The sequence below is a fragment of the Pseudophryne corroboree genome, chromosome 1, assembly GCF_028390025.1.
Source record: "Pseudophryne corroboree isolate aPseCor3 chromosome 1, aPseCor3.hap2, whole genome shotgun sequence".
Lineage (NCBI taxonomy): Eukaryota > Metazoa > Chordata > Amphibia > Anura > Myobatrachidae > Pseudophryne > Pseudophryne corroboree.
The window spans coordinates 424,527,566-424,546,736 of record NC_086444.1 but is presented as its reverse complement, the minus strand read 5'-3'; the positions used below and the strand labels follow the sequence as shown (position 1 = coordinate 424,546,736).

Below are 19,171 nucleotides of genomic sequence, written 5' to 3'. Positions count from 1 at the left end.
GAGTCTGCCAGCACACACCAAAAAGCGCTATATATGACAGGGATAGCCTTATGATTAAGTGCTCCCTTATAGCTGCTTTTATATTAATATATTGCCATTTATTTTGCCCCCCCTCTCTGTTATACCCTGTTTCTGTAGTGCAGTGCAGGGGAGAGACCTGGGAGCCTTCCTGACCAGCGGAGCTGTGACAGAAAATGGCGCCGTGTGCTGAGGAGATAGGCCCCGCCCCTTTTCCGGCGGGCTCGTCTCCCGCTATTTAGTACATTTAGGCAGGGGTAAATATCTCCATATAGCCTCTGGGGCTATATGTGAGGTATTTTTAGCCTTTTTAAAGGTTTTCATTTGCCTCCCAGGGCGCCCCCCCCCCAGCGCCCTGCACCCTCAGTGACTGCGTGTGAAGTGTGCTGAGAGGAAAATGGCGCACAGCTGCAGTGCTGTGCGCTACCTTAAGAAGACTGCAGGAGTCTTCAGCCGCCGATTCTGGACCTCTTCTTGCTTCAGCATCTGTGAGGGGGCCGGCGGCGTGGCTCCGGTGACCATCCAGGCTGTACCTGTGATCGTCCCTCTGGAGCTTCATGTCCAGTAGCCAAGAAGCCAATCCATCCTGCACGCAGGTGAGTTCACTTCTTCTCCCCTCAGTCCCTCGTTGCAGTGATCCTGTTGCCAGCAGGAATCACTGTAAAATAAAAAAACCTAAGCTAAACTCTCTAAGCAGCTCTTTATGAGAGCCACCTAGAATTGCACCCTTCTCGGCCGGGCACAAAAATCTAACTGGAGTCTGGAGGAGGGTCATAGGGGGAGGAGCCAGTACACACCACCTGACCTGTAAAAGCTTTACTTTTGTGCCCTGTCTCCTGCGGAGCCGCTATTCCCCATGGTCCTTTCAGGAACCCCAGCATCCACTTAGGACGATAGAGAAATACGGGGGACAAAAAGAGTAGGGGTCCCCCGTATTTTTTACACCAGCATCGGGCTCCACTAGCTGGACAGATAATGCCACAGCCGGGGGTCACTTTTATGCAGTGCCCTGCGGCCGTGGCATTAAATATCCAACTAGTCACCCCTGGCCGGGGTACCCTGGGGGAGTGGGGACCCCTTCAATCAAGGGGTCCCCCCCCAGCCACCCAAGGGCCAGGGGTGAAGCCCGAGGCTGTCCCCCCCATCCAATGGCTGCGTATGGGAGGCTGATAGCCTAGAGTAAAATGACAAGAATATTGTTTTTTCCAGTAGTACTACAAGTCCCAGCAAGCCTCCCCCGCAAGCTGGTACTTGGAGAACCACAAGTACCAGCATGCGGGAGAAAAACGGGCCCGCTGGTACCTGTAGTACTACTGGGGAAAAAATACCCAAATAAAAACAGGACACAGACACCGTGACAGTAAAACTTTATTACACACTGCCGACACACACATACTTACCTATGTTCACACGCCGACATCGGTCCTCTTCTCCATGTAGAATCCACGGATACCTGAAAAGAAAAGTTCAATATACTCACCTCAGCCAGGGTCCAGAGATAAATCCACGTACTTGGCAAAAAAAGAAAACGGACACACGGACCACCGGACTGAAAGGGGTCCCATGCTGACACATGAGACCCCTTACACCGAATGCCGGGACACCACGTGACTCCTGTCACTGAAGTCCCTTCAGCCAATCAGGAAGCGCTACTTCCGTGGCGCTCACCTGATTGGCTGTGCGCTGTCTGTGCTGTGACAGCGCATCGCACAGCTCCGTCCATTATATTCAATGGCGGGAAATTTGCGGCTAGCGGTGAGGTCACCCGCCGGTCAGCGGCTGACCGCGGGTAACCCCACCGCTGCCGGCAAAGTTCCCTGCTGGTACTTGTGGTTCTCCAAGTGGTCCCCCCCATCCCCCCTCGGGCTTCACCCCTGGCCCTTGGGTGGCTGGGGGGGACCCCTTGATTGAAGGGGTCCCCACTCCCCCCAGGGTACCCCGGCCAGGGGTGACTAGTTGGATAATTAATGCCACGGCCGCAGGGCACTGTATAAAAGTGACCCCCGGCTGTGGCATTATCTGTCCAGCTAGTGGAGCCCGATGCTGGTGTGAAAAATACGGGGGACCCCTGCTCGTTTTGTCCCCCGTATTTTTTGCACCAGCACCAGGCGCAGAGCCCGGTGCTGGTTTTAAAAATACGGGGGATCCCTGCCCAATTTTTCCCCGCATTTTTAGAACCAGGACCAGCTCGAAGAGCCCGAGGCTGGTTATGCTTTGGAGGGGGGACCCCACGCCATTTTTTTTTAAAATTTTACCGTTCCAGCACTAAAAAAAAAAAAAAAAATATTTTAAAAAATATATAAATAATACTTGTGCCTCCAAAAAAAGTACCTAATCCCTCCTAATATAAATAGATATGCTATTCCCAAAAAAAAAAAAAAAACACCAAAAAAAACATGTTTAAAATTTTTTTTATTGTTTTCACCCTCCAAAGTGTGGCGGATTGAAAATGACGAATTTACTGTCTAAAAGCACTGCTGTCGAATTTCCAAACTTGAATTGAATATGCTTTTGTCGAATTGCAGCACTTGTATCATTGCAGAAAAGTCGAATTTGCAAAAAGTCGAATTTCAAAAAGTCGAATTTTGAAAGTCCGTTTTTTTGACGGAAAGCACTGAATTGCATTGACGATTTTTTTTTTATTTTTTTTTGGCGAAAATGACCCGAAATTCGACAATTTTCGGGAATTCGACCGCAATATACCCCTAAGTATCCAACAAAACTCAAATAAGAAGAAAAGAAAACCTAACTAAAAACTATAGGCAAAGAAACTGTGTCTGTACTCCTCAGGCACAAAACTAAAACTGAGGTAATTCCTGAACAGGATGTAGATGGGAGGGGTTAGAGGGGGTAGGAGTTGCTTTCTATAGGTTCTGTGCCAAACTCCCTTCCCACACACACTCTAACCCATCAGTAAGTGCGCAGCGACCCCCAGATGGATGAAAGAGAAATGGCAGCAGGTTCCCCCGGACTGAGGAGTCAAAATTTGAAATATCTGGCTGTAACAGAAGGCAGTTTGTTCGCTGAAGGGCTGGAGAGCGGTACAATAATGAGTGTCTGCAGGCAACAGTGACGCATGGTAAAGGTTCCTTGCAAATTTGGAGTTGGGGATTTGGTCAGAATTAATGGTGTCCTCAATGCTGAGAAATACAGGCACGTACTTATCAATCTGCAATACCATCAGGCAAGCATCTGATTGGCTCCAAATTTATGTTGCAGCAGGACAACGACCACATATAGCCAGTGTCATTAAGAACTATCTTCAGCGTAAACAAGGAGTCCTGGAAGAGATTATATGGCCCTCACAGAATCCTAAATTTCAACATTGAGTCTGTCTGGGATTACATGAAGAGACAGAAGGATTTGAGCAAGCCTACAGCCACAGAAGATCTGTGGTTAGTTCTCAAACATGTTTGGAACAACCTCTCTGCAGAGTTCCTTCAAAAACTGTGTGCAAGCGTACCTAGAAGAACTGATGCTGTTTTAAAGGCAAAAGGAGGTCACACCAAATATTAAATTGTAACTCAAGGGCCACCACCTATTTCCAAAGCATATGGGACATGCTTGATCTATTTATTACAGCAAGTGTCTGAACATTAAATTGTAATTAATAGAACATTTTCAGTTGGGCATCAGGGAATAAATGTGCCGGCATCGGGGCTACTTAGATAGCCCCCGGGCGCACCTATTAGCAGTGGTAAAGTACAGCTGCTAATAGGATATCCCCAGAGAGCTAATCATAAAAACCATCTAAACTCAAGTATAAAGATAACTTTGTTTGATCATACATACCTGTGAAGATATCTATTCTTGTCGCATCTGCATCTCTACAAAAATAAAATATACATACCAATTTAAATGTGAAATATATAACTGAGAGAAAAAAAGGAAGCACCTAGAAGAAATAAAATTGCATATTTTATATATATATATATATATATATATATATATATATATATATATATATATATATATATAATTATATTAAGAGACTATTCAATGTGTGTGTCACACCAAGCTAAGTAACACAGCTCCCGAATGATTTGGGAATACTGCAAGAATATCATCAAATGAATTCGTTATTAACCGTTCCATTTTTAAAGAATATATAAACAGTAGAATCCAGAACACTAAGACACTGCAAAGAAAGTCTCTAGATGTTACTGACAAACATTACTTACCTTGCATTGTCAACTAATTCAGCCAAAGCCCCAAACAGGAACTCATGTGTTGTGCTATTTAAGTATAAAATATTTGTGTCAAAATAAAGAAATACAAAACAAACTTCAGAAACAGTGATTTAATAAAAAAAAACAAGCATACATCACACATTACACGATAACACAATCTGAAATAAAGGAGCTATTCAGCGGTTCTCTTAATTAAACTACACATTTATATTGCAATACTATTTAACAGAACCTGGATTAGCTGTTATAGGCCTAAATGACCATGCAGAAGTTCCTTAAGGAATTTTTTAAATCCTACTGTTATATTAAGCTACTGCCTTTAACCACGAGATATGTTAAGCTTCGCTGAATATGGTGTGTGCAAAACTTTTCATATAGCACTGTAGAACAAATATGTAGTCTATTATTATTCTTCCGACACCGGAGTCTTGCTTTATTTTATATTTTTATATGCTCTACAAAACATTACTTGAATAGTCAAAACTACCAGTCAATACTGTTGTGGATAATGTACAAAAAAGGTTCTTCCTCTAAGGGGAAAAAAAACAAACAAACCTCAATTAAAAATAAGAAACATTGCCAAAACTAAACAATCTTTTTTTTTTATTATTATTATTTTACTTAAATGACAGAAAACAAAAACAAAACTAAATAATGTCTTATCAAGCCAGAATATTCCAACATACTACATATATTATTTACACTTGGAGACAGTCTACTTTACAAATTTCCTTAAGCTTAAATAAAAAAAATTAAAAAAAATTGCTTTGTGTATGCTGAATAATAAGAATTTACTTACCGATAATTCTATTTCTCGGAGTCCGTAGTGGATGCTGGGGTTCCTGAAAGGACCATGGGGAATAGCGGCTCCGCAGGAGACAGGGCACAAAAAAGTAAAGCTTTACTAGGTCAGGTGGTGTGCACTGGCTCCTCCCCCTATGACCCTCCTCCAGACTCCAGTTAGGTACTGTGCCCGGACGAGCATACACAATAAGGGAGGCATTTTGAATCCCGGGTAAGACTCATACCAGCCACACCAATCACACCGTACAACTTGTGATCTAAACCCAGTTAACAGTATGACAACAGAAAGGGCCTCTTAAAGATGGCTCCTTAACAATAACCCGAATTAGTTAACAATAACTATGTACAAGTATTGCAGATAATCCGCACTTGGGATGGGCGCCCAGCATCCACTACGGACTCCGAGAAATAGAATTATCGGTAAGTAAATTCTTATTTTCTCTATCGTCCTAAGTGGATGCTGGGGTTCCTGAAAGGACCATGGGGATTATACCAAAGCTCCCAAACGGGCGGGAGAGTGCGGATGACTCTGCAGCACCGAATGAGAGAACTCCAGGTCCTCCTTTGCCAGGGTATCAAATTTGTAAAATTTTACAAACGTGTTCTCCCCCGACCACGTAGCTGCTCGGCAGAGTTGTAATGCCGAGACCCCTCGGGCAGCCGCCCAAGATGAGCCCACCTTCCTTGTGGAGTGGGCTTTTACAGTTTTAGGCTGTGGCAGGCCTGCCACAGAATGTGCAAGTTGAATTGTGTTACAAATCCAACGAGCAATCGACTGCTTAGAAGCAGGTGCGCCCAACTTGTTGGGTGCATACAATATAAACAGCGAGTCAGATTTTCTGACTCCAGCCGTCCTTGCAATGTATATTTTTAAGGCTCTGACAACGTCCAACAACTTGGAGTCCTCCAAGTCGCTAGTGGCCGCAGGCACCACAATAGGTTGGTTCAGATGAAATGCTGATACCACTTTAGGGAGAAAATGCGGACGAGTCCGCAGTTCTGCCCTATCCGAATGGAAGATTAGATAAGGACTTTTATAAGATAAAGCCGCCAATTCAGATACTCTCCTGGCAGAGGCCAGGGCTAGTAACATAGTCACTTTCAATGTGAGATATTTCAAATCCACCTTTTTCAATGGTTCAAACCAATGGGATTTGAGGAAATCTAAAACTACATTTAGATCCCACGGTGCCACCGGAGGCACCACAGGAGGCTGTATATGCAGTACTCCCTTGACAAAAGTCTGGACCTCAGGGACAGAGGCCAATTCTTTTTGGAAGAATATTGACAGGGCCGAAATTTGAACCTTAATGGATCCCAATTTGAGACCCATAGATAATCCTGATTGCAGGAAATGTAGGAAACGACCCAGTTGGAATTCCTCCGTCGGAACCCTCCGATCCTCGCACCACGCTACATATTTTCGCCAAATGCGGTGATAATGTTTCACGGTGACTTCCTTCCGTGCCTTAATCAAGGTAGGAATGACTTCTTCTGGAATGCCTTTCCCTTTTAGGATCTGGCGTTCAACCGCCATGCCGTCAAACGCAGCCGCGGTAAGTCTTGAAAAAGACAGGGACCCTGCTGTAGCAGGTCCCTTCTCAGAGGTAGAGGCCACGGTTCGTCCGTGAGCATCTCTTGAAGTTCCGGATACCAAGTCCTTCTCGGCCAATCCGGAACCACTAGTATTGTTCTTACTCTTCTTTGCCGTATGATCTTCAATACCTTTGGTATGAGCGGCAGAGGAGGAAACACATACACTGACTGGTACACCCAAGGAGTTACCAGTGCGTCCACAGCTATTGCCTGTGGATCTCTTGACCTGGCGCAATATTTGTCCAGTTTCTTGTTGAGGCGAGACGCCATCATGTCTACAATTGGTCTTTCCCAACGGTCTATTAACATGTTGAAGACTTCTGGATGTAGACCCCACTCTCCCGGATGAAGATCGTGTCTGCTGAGGAAGTCTGCTTCCCAGTTGTCCACGCCCGGGATGAACACTGCTGACAGTGCTATCACGTGATTCTCCGCCCAGCGAAGAATCTTGGCAGCTTCTGCCATTGCACTCCTGCTTCTTGTGCCGCCCTGCCTGTTTACATGGGCGACCGCCGTGATGTTGTCCGACTGAATCAACACCGGCTTTCCTTGCAGGAGAAGTTCCGCCTGGCTTAGAGCATTGTAGATTGCTCTTAGTTCCAGAATGTTTATGTGAAGAGACTTTTCCAGACTCGTCCATACTCCCTGGAAGTTTCTTCCTTGTGTGACTGCTCCCCAGCCTCTCAGGCTGGCGTCCGTGGTCACCAGGATCCAATCCTGAATGCCGAATCTGCGGCCTTCTAATAGGTGAGCCTTCTGCAACCACCACAGAAGTGACACCCTTGTCTTTGGTGACAGGGTTATTCGCAGGTGCATCTGCAGATGCGACCCTGACCATTTGTCCAACAGATCCCTTTGGAATATTCTTGCATGGAATCTGCCGAATGGAATTGCTTCGTAAGAAGCCACCATTTTTCCCAGGACTCTTGTGCATTGATGTACTGACACTTTTCCTGGTTTTAGGAGGTTCCTGACCAGATCGGATAACTCCTTGGCTTTTTCCTCTGGAAGGAAAACCTTTTTCTGAACCGTGTCCAGAATCATTCCTAGGAACAGCAGACGAGTTGTCGGGATTAAATGGGATTTTGGAATATTCAGAATCCACCCGTGTTGTCTTAGCACCTCTTGAGATAGTGCTAAAGCTGTCTCCAGCTGTTCTCTGGACCTTGCCCTTATTAGGAGATCGTCCAAGTATGGGATAACTAATACGCCTTTTCTTCGAAGAAGAATCATCATCTCGGCCATTACCTTGGTAAAGACCCGAGGCGCCGTGGACAATCCGAACGGCAGCGTCTGAAACTGATAGTGACAGTTTTGAACAATGAACCTGAGGTACCCCTGGTGTGCGGGGTAAATCGGAACGTGTAGATACGCATCCTTGATGTCCAAGGATACCATAAAGTCCCCTTCTTCCAGGTTCGCTATCACTGCTCTGAGTGACTCCATCTTGAACTTGAACTTTTTTATGTAGAGGTTCAAGGACTTCAGATTTAGAATAGGCCTTACCGAGCCATCCGGCTTCGGTACCACAAATAGAGTGGAATAATACCCCTTTCCTTGTTGTAATAGGGGTACTTTGACTATCACCTGCTGAGCGTACAGCTTGTGAATGGCTTCCAACACCCTCTCCCTTTCGGAAGAGACGGTTGGTAAGGCAGACTTCAGGAAACGATGAGGAGGATCCGTCTCTAATTCCAACCTGTACCCCTGAGATATTATCTGCAGGATCCAGGGGTCTACCTGCGAGTGAGCCCACTGCGCGCTGTAATTTTTGAGACGGCCCCCCACTGTCCCCGAGTCCGCTTGAGAGGCCCCAGCGTCATGCTGAGGTTTTTGCAGGAGCCGGGGAGGGCTTCTGTTCCTGGGAAGGAGCTGCCTGTTGGTGTCTCTTCCCTCTTCCTCTGCCTCGTGGCAGGTACGACAAGCCCTTTGCTCTCTTATTTTTGTAGGAGCGAAAAGGCTGCGGTTGAAAGGTCGGTGCCTTTCTCTGTTGGGGAGTGACTTGAGGTAAAAAAGTGGATTTCCCGGCAGTAGCCGTGGCCACCAAGTCTGATAGACCAACTCCAAATAACTCCTCCCCTTTATACGGCAAAACCTCCATGTGACGTTTTGAATCCGCATCGCCTGTCCACTGTCGTGTCCATAAGGCTCTTCTGGCTGAAATGGACATAGCACTCACCCGAGATGCCAGTGTGCAAATATCCCTCTGTGCATCACGCATATAGATAAATGCATCCTTTATTTGTTCTAACGACAGTAAAACATTGTCCCTATCTAGGGTATCAATATTTTCAATCAGGGATTCTGACCAAACTACTCCAGCACTGCACATCCAGGCAGTTGCTATAGCTGGTCGTAGTATAACACCTGCATGTGTGTATATATTCTTTTGAATAACTTCCATCTTTCTATCTGATGGATCCTTAAGTGCGGCCGTCTCAGGAGAGGGTAACGCCACTTGTTTGGATAAGCGTGTGAGCGCCTTGTCCACCTTAGGGGGTGTTTCCCAGCGCGCCCTAACCTCTGGCGGGAAAGGGTATAATGCCAATAACTTTTTTGAAATTATCAACTTTTTATCAGGAGCAACCCACGCTTCATCACACACGTCATTTAATTCTTCTGATTCAGGAAAAACTGTTTGTAGTTTTTTCACACCATACATAATACCCTGTTTTACGGTATCTGTAGTATCAGCTAAATGTAACGTCTCCTTCATTGCCAAAATCATATAACGTGTGGCCCTACTGGAAAATACGTTTGAATTTCTACCGTCGTCACTGGAATCAGTGCCCGTGTCTGGGTCTGTGTCGACCGACTGAGGCAAAGGGCGTTTTACAGCCCCTGACGGTGTTTGAGGCGCCTGGACAGGCATTAATTGATTGTCCGGCCGCCTCATGTCCTCAACTGACTGTTTAAGGGAAGATAAACCATCACGTAATTCCACAAATAAAGGCATCCATTCTGGTGTCGACCCCCTGGGGGGTGACATCTGCATATTTGGCAATTGCTCCGCCTCCACACCAATATCGTCCTCATACATGTCGACACCACGTACCGACACACACCGCAAACTCACAGGGAATGCTCTAATGAAGACAGGACCCACTAGCCCTTTTGGGGAGACAGAGGGAGAGTCTGCCAGCACACACCACAAAGCGCTATATATACAAGGGATATCCTTATATTAAGTGCTCCCTTATAGCTGCTTTAATATATATATATATAGCCATTAATGTGCCCCCCCTCTCTGTTTTACCCTGTTTCTGTAGTGCAGTGCAGGGGAGAGACCTGGGAGCCGTTCTGACCAGCGGAGCTGTGACAGAAAATGGCGCCGTGTGCTGAGGAGATAGGCCCCGCCCCTTTTTCGGCGGGTTCTTCTCCCGCTATTTTTCCAGTCAGGCAGGGGTTAAATATCTCCATATAGCCCCTATGGGCTATATGTGAGGTATTTTTAGCCTTGTATAAGGTTTATATTTGCCTCTCAGAGCGCCCCCCCCCAGCGCTCTGCACCCTCAGTGACTGCCCAGTGAAGTGTGCTGAGAGGAAAATAGCGCACAGCTGCAGTGCTGTGCGCTACCTTATGAAGACTGAGGAGTCTTCAGCCGCCGGTTTCCGGACCTCTTCACGCTTCAGCATCTGCAAGGGGGTCGGCGGCGCGGCTCCGGGACCGGACTCCACGGCTGGGCCTGTGTTCGATCCCTCTGGAGCTAATGGTGTCCAGTAGCCAAGCAGCAAATCCACTCTGCATGCAGGTGAGTTTACTACTTTCCCCCTAAGTCCCACGTTGCAGTGATCCTGTTGCCAGCAGGACTCACTGTAAAGAAAAAAACCTAAACTAAACTTTCTCTAAGCAGCTCTTTAGGAGAGCCACCTAGATTGCACCCTTCTCGTTCGGGCACAAAATCTAACTGGAGTCTGGAGGAGGGTCATAGGGGGAGGAGCCAGTGCACACCACCTGACCTAGTAAAGCTTTACTTTTTTGTGCCCTGTCTCCTGCGGAGCCGCTATTCCCCATGGTCCTTTCAGGAACCCCAGCATCCACTTAGGACGATAGAGAAATATAGATAAATCTACTAAATACATGGACTATTTTATGTTGACTTAATTTATGAAAACCCAAGGGAAAAATATACGTTATGGTAAGAACTTACCGTTGATAACGGTATTTCTCCTAAGTCCACAGGTTCCACAGAATAACATTGGGATATGATGGAGCAACAGCGGATTTGCACCAAACGGTCAAAGCTTTTTGACCTCCCAGCATGCAACGGGCACGTCCATATATCCCCGCCTCCTGGCTCAGTCAAATCAGTTGTTTTCCAAAGCTCAAGGCAGGAGCATCATTTAGAGCAGGCATATCCAAACAGCTGTTGTGAAACTACATATCCCAGCATGCCCTGACACAATTTTGCTGTCAAAGAATGCTAAAGCGGTGTCAGGGCATGCTGGGAAGTGTAGTTTCTCAACAGCTGGAGGGCCGCAGTTTGGACATGCCTGATGTAGAGCCCTAATCAGGCGAGAAGAACACACATGCACACCCTTCCGTACAAGTGGGGAGAGGTTAGTGAGTAAAAGGATCCTCAAATCTGGTGCGTCAGGGTGGGATCCCTGTGGAACCTGTGGACTTAGGAGAAATACCTTTATCAACGGTAAGTTCTTAACATAACGTATATTTCTCCTGCAGGGTCCACAGGGTAACATTGGGATGTCCCAAAGCATTTTTAGTGGTGGGGATGCTCCCGATGAGAGAGGAGAATCCTTCGCCCGAATTCAGCGTCCTGAGATGTAAAGGTATCAACGGCATAATGTCTAATGAATGTGTTAATGGAAGACCATGTGGCTGCCTTACATATCTGTTCTGCTGAAGCACCATGTTGTGCTGCCCTTGACAGACCTACCTTACGAGTAGAGTGAGCAGAGACATTATCCGGAACAGCGAGATCAGCTTGAGAATATGCTTCTAAAATGGTCATCTGAAGCCATCTTACCAGTGTCTGCTTATCAGCAGGACATCCTCACTTGTAAAAACCGTAGAGAAGAAAGGGAGATTCTGTCTATTTGATGGTACGATCAGAGAACTAGAAAGAAAGAAAGAAAGAAAGAAAGAAAGAAAGAAAGAAAGAAAGAAAGAAAGAAAGAAAGAAAGAAAGAAAGAAAGAAAGAAAGAAAGAAAGAAAGAAAGAAAGAAAGAAAGAAAGAAAGAAAGAAAGAAAGAAAGAAAGAAAGAAAGAAAGAAAGAAAGAAAGAAAGAAAGAAAGAAAGAAAGAAAGAAAGAAAGAAAGAAAGAAAGAAAGAAAGAAAGAAAGAAAGAAAGAAAGAAAGAAAGAAAGAAAGAAAGAAAGAAAGAAAGAAAGAAATGGTGGACGGCATAACAATGCCCCAAGATCTGAAACTCTTAGCCGTAGAAAATGAACTTTAGCGGTCAACCATTTAAGATCCACTCTTTTAAGTGGTTCAAACGTGGCAACTTGAAGGGCCTTTAGAACTAAAGTTAAGTCCCAAGGCACTGTAGTAGGAACAAAAGGAGGTTGAATGTGCAGCATTCCCTGGAAAAAAGTGTGCATATCCTGTAGGTTGGCAATTTTCTTTTGGAACCATACAGTCAGTGCTGTTTAAGGAAGCCACCCTTAAACCTTTATCCATTCCTACCTGAAGGAATGCCAGGATTTTGGAAACTGTGAAAGACCTAGGATCAAATTTCCGATCACTGCACTATTGAATATAGGCTTGCCATATTCGGTGATAAATGCGAGCTGATGAAGGTTTCCTTGCTCTGAGCATCGTTTGAATTACCTGTTGTGAGAATCCTCTTGACTTCAGGATAGAGGTCTCAAGATAAACGCGGTCAAAGACAGTCGATCCAGATGTCTTTGATAGCAAAGTGCTTGAGTCAGTAGATCTGGACATTGAGGGAGTAGGAATGGAGCATTCTTCAACATCTTCTGCAGATCTGTGTACCAATGTCTTCTGGGCCAAGCCGGAGCTATTCGTATCACGGCACCCTTTCCTTGTTTTACCTTTCTCACCATCCTGGGTAACAGGGCGATGGGAGGAAACACATAAGCCAGATGAAACCTTGTGGATCCGATAGGATGCCATGAGCTCTCTCTCTGGCAACCCACATCTGTCAACCAGAGTCTGGAAGACTTCCGGGTGTAGAGGCCATTTGTTTGCATGAATAGTGTGCCGACTGAGAAAATCTGCTTCCCAGTTTAGGACTCCTGGAACGAACACTGCGGACAAGGCTGGAAGATGAAGTTCTGCCCACTTTAACGTGTGACTTAACTCTTTCATTGCATTCTGGTTGCGAGTTCCTCCCTGATGGTTGAGGTACACTACTGACATTGCATTGTCCGAGTGGATCTGAACTGGTTTTCCCTGAAGGATGTCCTTTGCCTGAATCAATGCCATATATATGGCTCGGAGATTCAATATATTTATTGGCAGGCAACTTTCTTCCTTGGTCCACTGCCCCTGGAAGCAATTCCTTCCTAAGCTGCAATTACCACCATAATTTTGGTAAATACTCTGGGGGCTGTGGCCAATCCAAATGGTAGAGCCTGAAACTGAAAATGCTGTTGGAGGATAGCGAACCTGAGATAGCGCTGATGGGACAATGCTATAGGAACATGTAGGTAAGTATCCTGGATGTCCAGAGATACCATAAAATCCCCTGGCTCCATGGCCAAAATAATGGAACGTAAAGTCTCCATATGAAAATCGAGGCATCCAAATGTACTTGTTCAGCATTTTTAAATTAAGTATGGGCTGGACCGACCCATTTGGCTTATGGACTAGAGACCCTGTCCTCGTTGTGCAGGAGGAACTAGAATGATTACTCCTGACTGAAGTAATTTCTGAACTGCCCCTTGCAAAGCCCTGGCCTTCGTCTCTACCAAAGACGGGCTGGTATAACAAACCCTTTGAGGAGGGTTTTTCTTGAAAGCAAACGCATAACCGTGAGATACCGCTTCTTGCACCCAGGTATCTGTGGTAGACTGCTGCCATATCTATGCAAAATGAAGAAGCTGCCTTCCCACCCTGGGATCCCCCAGGTGGAGACCCACACCATCAGGCTGATGGCTTATCTTGTTTTAGAAGCTGGTCCTTTGGTAGCCCAATACTTTTTAGTCTTAACAGACCTGTTGTATTGGGACTGTTTGCCAGCACATTTTCCTTTTACTTTAGATCGAAAGGCCCAAAAAGCTGGAATTTTAGGCTTGAATTTGTATGTGGAAAGAAACTTCACTTTCTTGGGAGTCTGCTTCTGACTCCAAAATACTGTTTAATTCTTTACCAAAAAGATTATCTTCAGTAAAAGGTAAAGACTCCAAAAAATTCTTGATTCTGATCCAGCTTTCCATGTACGTAGCCAAACTGCTCTGCGAGCGGCTACTGCTGAGGCTGATGCTCAAGAGGCAATTGTACCCATATCCAAGGCTGCTTCTTCCAAAAATATTGCAGCCTGTTTAATATGTGCAACATGGGATTTTTGCTCTAGGTGTCATTGAAATTTCCCCTTCCAATGCATCCGCCCAGGCGGCTACTGCTTTAGCCATCCAGGCTGAAGCCATGGCTGGTCTTATGATTGCCCCAGACAGGGAAAAAATGTTTTTTAGGAAACCATCCGCTCACCTATCCGGGACATCATTTAACGATGTTGAAGGCAGAGGTAATGTAGATTTTCGCACTAATCAAACAACATGCGTATCTACTTTGGGGGCTACCTGCCTCTTTAAACAGTCCCCAGCCGGAAGAGGATAATTGGAATTCCATTTCCTAGGAATACTAAATTTCTTACTAGGCGTAGCCCAAGCCTTTTCCATAAATTCCATCAGCTGGTCTGACCCAGGAAACTCACTCAGTCTTAACTGTTTTGGGCCGTTTAAATACAGGTGCCTTGGATTTTAACACAGGCTCTGCTGAATATTCTAAGGATAGAATGGCTTTCATTGCATTAATCAACTCAGATATGTCCACTGAGCGGAAACCTTCTTTCTCATCTTCGTATGCAGAACTGGAGTGTAATGAGTCACTTCACACAGCGCTGAAGTGAGCGACCCGCTAGATTGAGCCTGCATGCTGCATCGCTATTGCAGGGGGGCATACACACAACAGATCCGTGCTTAAAATCTAAGCAATCTATTATAGTAAAGTCAGCAATCACACTAGCAATCAGTCACAGGTTACACATTATTATAATAAGTAATATGAGCACATAATCAACTACAGATACATTTCACGTATGTAGGAGTAACATGTTACTGCATTACTTTATATAAGTTTTAACCGTTCAGACGCATAGCGAAAGAAACCACAGTAATAATATATGGACGGGCCCGTTGCATGCTGGGAGGCTGAAAAGCTTTGACCGTTTGGTGCAAATCCGCTGTCGCTCCATCATATCCCAATGTTATCCTGTGGTTACCCTGTGGACCGTGCAGGAGAAAAACAAATTTTGTGGCTCAAAATGAGGTTTTTTTTATTATTCTTTTTAAATATTCCATCTCGGCTCTGCATCATATTAAGACAAGTCATTCTATGGAGGAATTCAATTGTCTTATTGCAGCCTCAGCTCCTTCTCACGCTATTCAATTGTTTGTGCTGCAGGATCCCACTATTTATGTCATCACCTTCCTGAGGTGGCGAGCAGAAACTCGCACATTCTCTGGCTTTTGGCCACCCAAAAGCAGCAAGTCCAGTAATCTGAATGAGTTCAGCTGCTTTACACATCTAAACCCGATGCAACTGGGAGCAAACATGGTCACCAGGTAATTGAAGTCCAGTGGCACAAACAGTTGAATATTGCCCAACACTTTAGACGTGAGCGAGAAAACAACTGCTTTACCCTCTACTGATGAGTCCACAGCTCCAAAATGAGATAACAAATTCAACTCGACAGGAAAACAACTGTAAAAGAAAAATTCTGCAGAGAGGTGTGCATAAAATAGTTTACTCTCTCTCTCAAGACAATTCTAAATTGGAAGTGCATGGCAATATTTAATTGTTTGGTACATCTGTAACTTTATTTTATGGTCAGCACATCCATTTTGTATCAATATACTCATATCAATATTTGAAGCCTTGAAAAAAGTAATATAACTGCTGAGTGCAATTTAGATTTAGAATGTTATATACTTAAGAGAATGCAAACTTCTGTGCTATGGGCCTGATTCAGGTTGGAACGCAACATGCTATCCAACCGCTAAAATAGCTAAGAGGCTGCAGGCGCATGTGCAATTTCAGTGTGGTCAAGGGGGGGGGGGGGGGGCTGTTAGCATGCTGGGCGGCCTTGCATGCGAGTGAAAGGATTGCAAATTTTGCCAGTTAGCAGAATTTGCAATCCTTACTGAATCAGGTCCAATGTTTGAGAATTCTTTGTACCAAAAAAGTAGATTTCCACAGCAGATTAAATATAAGACAATTATATTCCTATGTCTTCACTACCTAGTTTTCAGATACCGAAAATACTTGAAAAACAGCAGCATCTTCAATGTGGATGCAATTGCGCCAAGAATTTATAAATCCAGACTTAGCAGATCTCCTCTTGGCTTTTTTACCAACCAGTTTCCAGTAAAATAAAAATCCTATTGGTTGCAATGAGTCAATGAAAATCTGATCTAGCCTGTGAAATAAAGATCTTTAGAGCTACGATAACTAGATATAGTCAATAGGTTACCCCACATGGTCGCCATCCACATGGTCGCCATGCAGTAATAAGTCAACAGTGTCAAAAGATAGGCTCAAAAGAGTTCGACACACGTTTTTGTTTTTTTAACATTTGCATTGTACCGCTCCGCTCACTATGCTTCCCAATTGTACTCCACGTGAATGGAAATGTATGAAAAAGTTAAAGAAATAAAAGAAGAAATCTGGTGTCGACTATTGTCGTGTCGACCTTAGACGGTCCACCTTTTACCTGTCAACCTACTGAATGCCCACCTAGACGGCGTAGATCTATCAACCAGCTATCCCTGTGAAGTCAAACACCAAAATGAAAACCCAAATTCACAACTAGCAAACCAAAAACACGCACACAAAAAAATTGGTATAGTACCACAAAAAAAGAAATATTTCTAGACATGCAGAATACTCACGAATTAGTATGTAGATATTCGAAGGTCAATTGTGCACGATTTAAACTACTATAATTAGTAAACGCCATGATTCCTTAAGTTTCCGCTGAGACGTCAAAAATACAATTCTAACTATTGTTGCGTTAGTCTTTTGCAAACCACATGCGAAGGACGATTGCAAATATTTATTTCAAGGACTTGCTTAATGTTGTTCTCTAGATCAGCGCTTATTGATGCATGAAGCCATGAGCCTAGAGGAGTCACCAACAACTTCAACATCGCATAACCAAAAACATGTCCAGTGTTCACTTTCCTTCTGGGCCTTTTACAGTAACATCAAGGGCATTAGGTAATATTTGTCAAGCGTCTATGCCTCCCTGGTATGGTATCTGCAATAGGAAACAATATCACAAATTATTATTTTTAAATGAATATAATTGGGCATGCAAGCTTATATGCTAACCATGCATAAATATACACGATACAATGAGCACTAGGTGTACTATGGGCAATCAGAGCCTGCCACTGAGCACTACAGGGGACATCTCTGATCCACCTGAAAAAAATAACTTCCCACATCACGTCTATAGCCCGGCGTCTGAGCCGGCACACATCCGCCTGCCTCCCTCCGCTCAGTGACCGCTTCTACCTGCCTAGCACCTGCGGCCGCCGGGCTGCTGCATCGCCCCTCTGCTATCCCTATTTTCCCCGGACTCTCGCCGCTCTCCTTCAGCTTCCGGTGCAATTCCCGCCTCTTCCGCAGTGCGCCCAGCCTGCAGCCACCGCCCGGATGCGTGTGATCGTGCTGCTGCTGCTGCACCAGACGGCGCAGCCTGAGTCTGGGGCAGAGGCAGCGTCTCCGGCCACCGCAGTGCATCGTTCCTACTCTGCTCTTGACTTCTGCAACACCGTCACCCGCCGTGCAGCCTACGGACCTGTCCTTCTCCCATCGGCCTCACGGAGAAATTACGGGACCGAACAGAGCGAGACTCGAAAGATCGGGAGCCGAACCTGTACCTGCGTCACTGAGGCCCCGCCCCACCCGGCTGCACACGTGACGCGCACTGTCGGTGCTTGACTAGCGCGGGAGGGCAGTAGCGCGGGGTGCGCGCTCCGGAAGGCGCGCCCCCCTCACAGAACAAAGATCTCCGGCTGCTGCTGGAGGTGGGATCCTCGCTGTGCGTGCCGGTGGTGATTGGTCGATGGCGGCGGCTTGTACCTGCTTATTAGCGTTCTCGGCGATGTTCCCATGGCTGCTTCTTGTACATGTGGATAGTTTCCGTCGGCTGGAGTCTTGGGGAGAGCGCGTTGTAGCTGTACCACCCGGGCGTGCGGGGATGGCGGGAACGGTTTAATGGCTCGTGATCAGTTAATTTCTGGTCCTTGTTATATAATTGGAACCCTGTCCTAGTTCACCCGCATCGTGTGGTGAATATACATGACTGTCGCTGTGGAAGGGAGGGATGTGAACTACCTCACTGGTGTTCCCGGGGACCATTTTGATTGTAGTGTCACATATATCGGGCATTATGTGCTCTGTAGTACCTGCTCAATTTAATGTGTTGCAGTCCTACAGCTGAGAAACACATTTGGAAAGTGTTTTCTTTGCTGAGACCTAGTTGTGGAGGGACAAAGTACCTCCCTTTTAGCAAGTTATTCCAACTACTATTATGTGTAGAAAGGTAAGGCTGCCGTAATGGGTTTATTGTAAGTAGGGCAATTCAGTTTATTCGTAGACATTTGGCATCCCGAACTACAGGGCCCCATACACTTGAACGATAATGCCCGATTTCGACCTTTTCAGGTCGATAAATCGGATGGGAAGTGGCAATTGGATTTATTTTTACATCTGATGCGCGCTCCTGTGAGCATTGGATTGGAGTCCCTAGGTCGTTCGGTGCTGCACTCGTGATACATATGTTCCCGCAGGCATGGCTGGGACTGCATAAAATACATTGTATGCAAAACTACCACATACAATGTATCCGATGCGATCCTGCCGTGCGGTTCAAGGGAAATCATATGCAGGTCCGACATGTTGATGTAGTGTATGGGTTTGGTTTTTTTCCTGTGATATTTGGGATAAGCCATGTTCAGGTGCAGATGCCATCCACAATGCTTCTGTCTGGTTGCGACTGCTAAAGGTGTGTACGCACAGTGAGATATATCCTTTCGATATTTACTATATAGGGGTATGTTCAATTGATGTTGAATTCTTTCAGATGGAAAGGATCCGACATCAAAGTTTCAGTGTTGGATTTGGCCGTTCACAACAATGCTAACCCGACTTTAAATTCAGATTGACATTGTCGGAAACTGGGCTAAACCCTGTAGGATATGGCCGCCGCTTCCGTCAAAACACTTGAATCCGCAGCTATTCCGCCGATCCACGTGTTTTCCGACAAGTTGGAATTCCCAACTTGTCGGAAAATCTGAGGGAGTTTCTGGCGGAGCATTGAATAGGTAGGAACCCCATCTAACCTAAAA

General features: G+C 45.5%; 1 protein-coding gene across 6 annotated transcripts in view; it reads right to left on the bottom strand.

Moving 5' to 3' along the window:
• MORC2 (MORC family CW-type zinc finger 2) overlaps positions 1 to 17,978 on the bottom strand; it is a 343,405-nt gene extending 325,427 nt beyond the window's left edge. Inside the window, exons 1-4 of one of the 6 annotated variants that reach the window (XM_063913415.1) lie at positions 17,904 to 17,978; positions 16,706 to 17,073; positions 4,200 to 4,253; positions 3,811 to 3,845 (exon numbers count right to left, since the gene is read on the bottom strand). In XM_063913415.1, coding sequence (XP_063769485.1) covers positions 3,811 to 3,845; positions 4,200 to 4,253; positions 16,706 to 16,773 — 157 coding nt within the window. In that variant the 5' untranslated portion in view covers positions 16,774 to 17,073; positions 17,904 to 17,978. Of the gene's footprint in view, positions 1 to 3,810; positions 3,846 to 4,199; positions 4,254 to 16,705; positions 17,074 to 17,333; positions 17,562 to 17,619; positions 17,804 to 17,903 lie in introns of those variants that run through there. The other 5 variants (XM_063913413.1, XM_063913411.1, XM_063913410.1 and 2 more) reach the window with 5 other exon arrangements.
• Between the last annotated feature and the right edge of the window lie 1,193 nt (positions 17,979 to 19,171).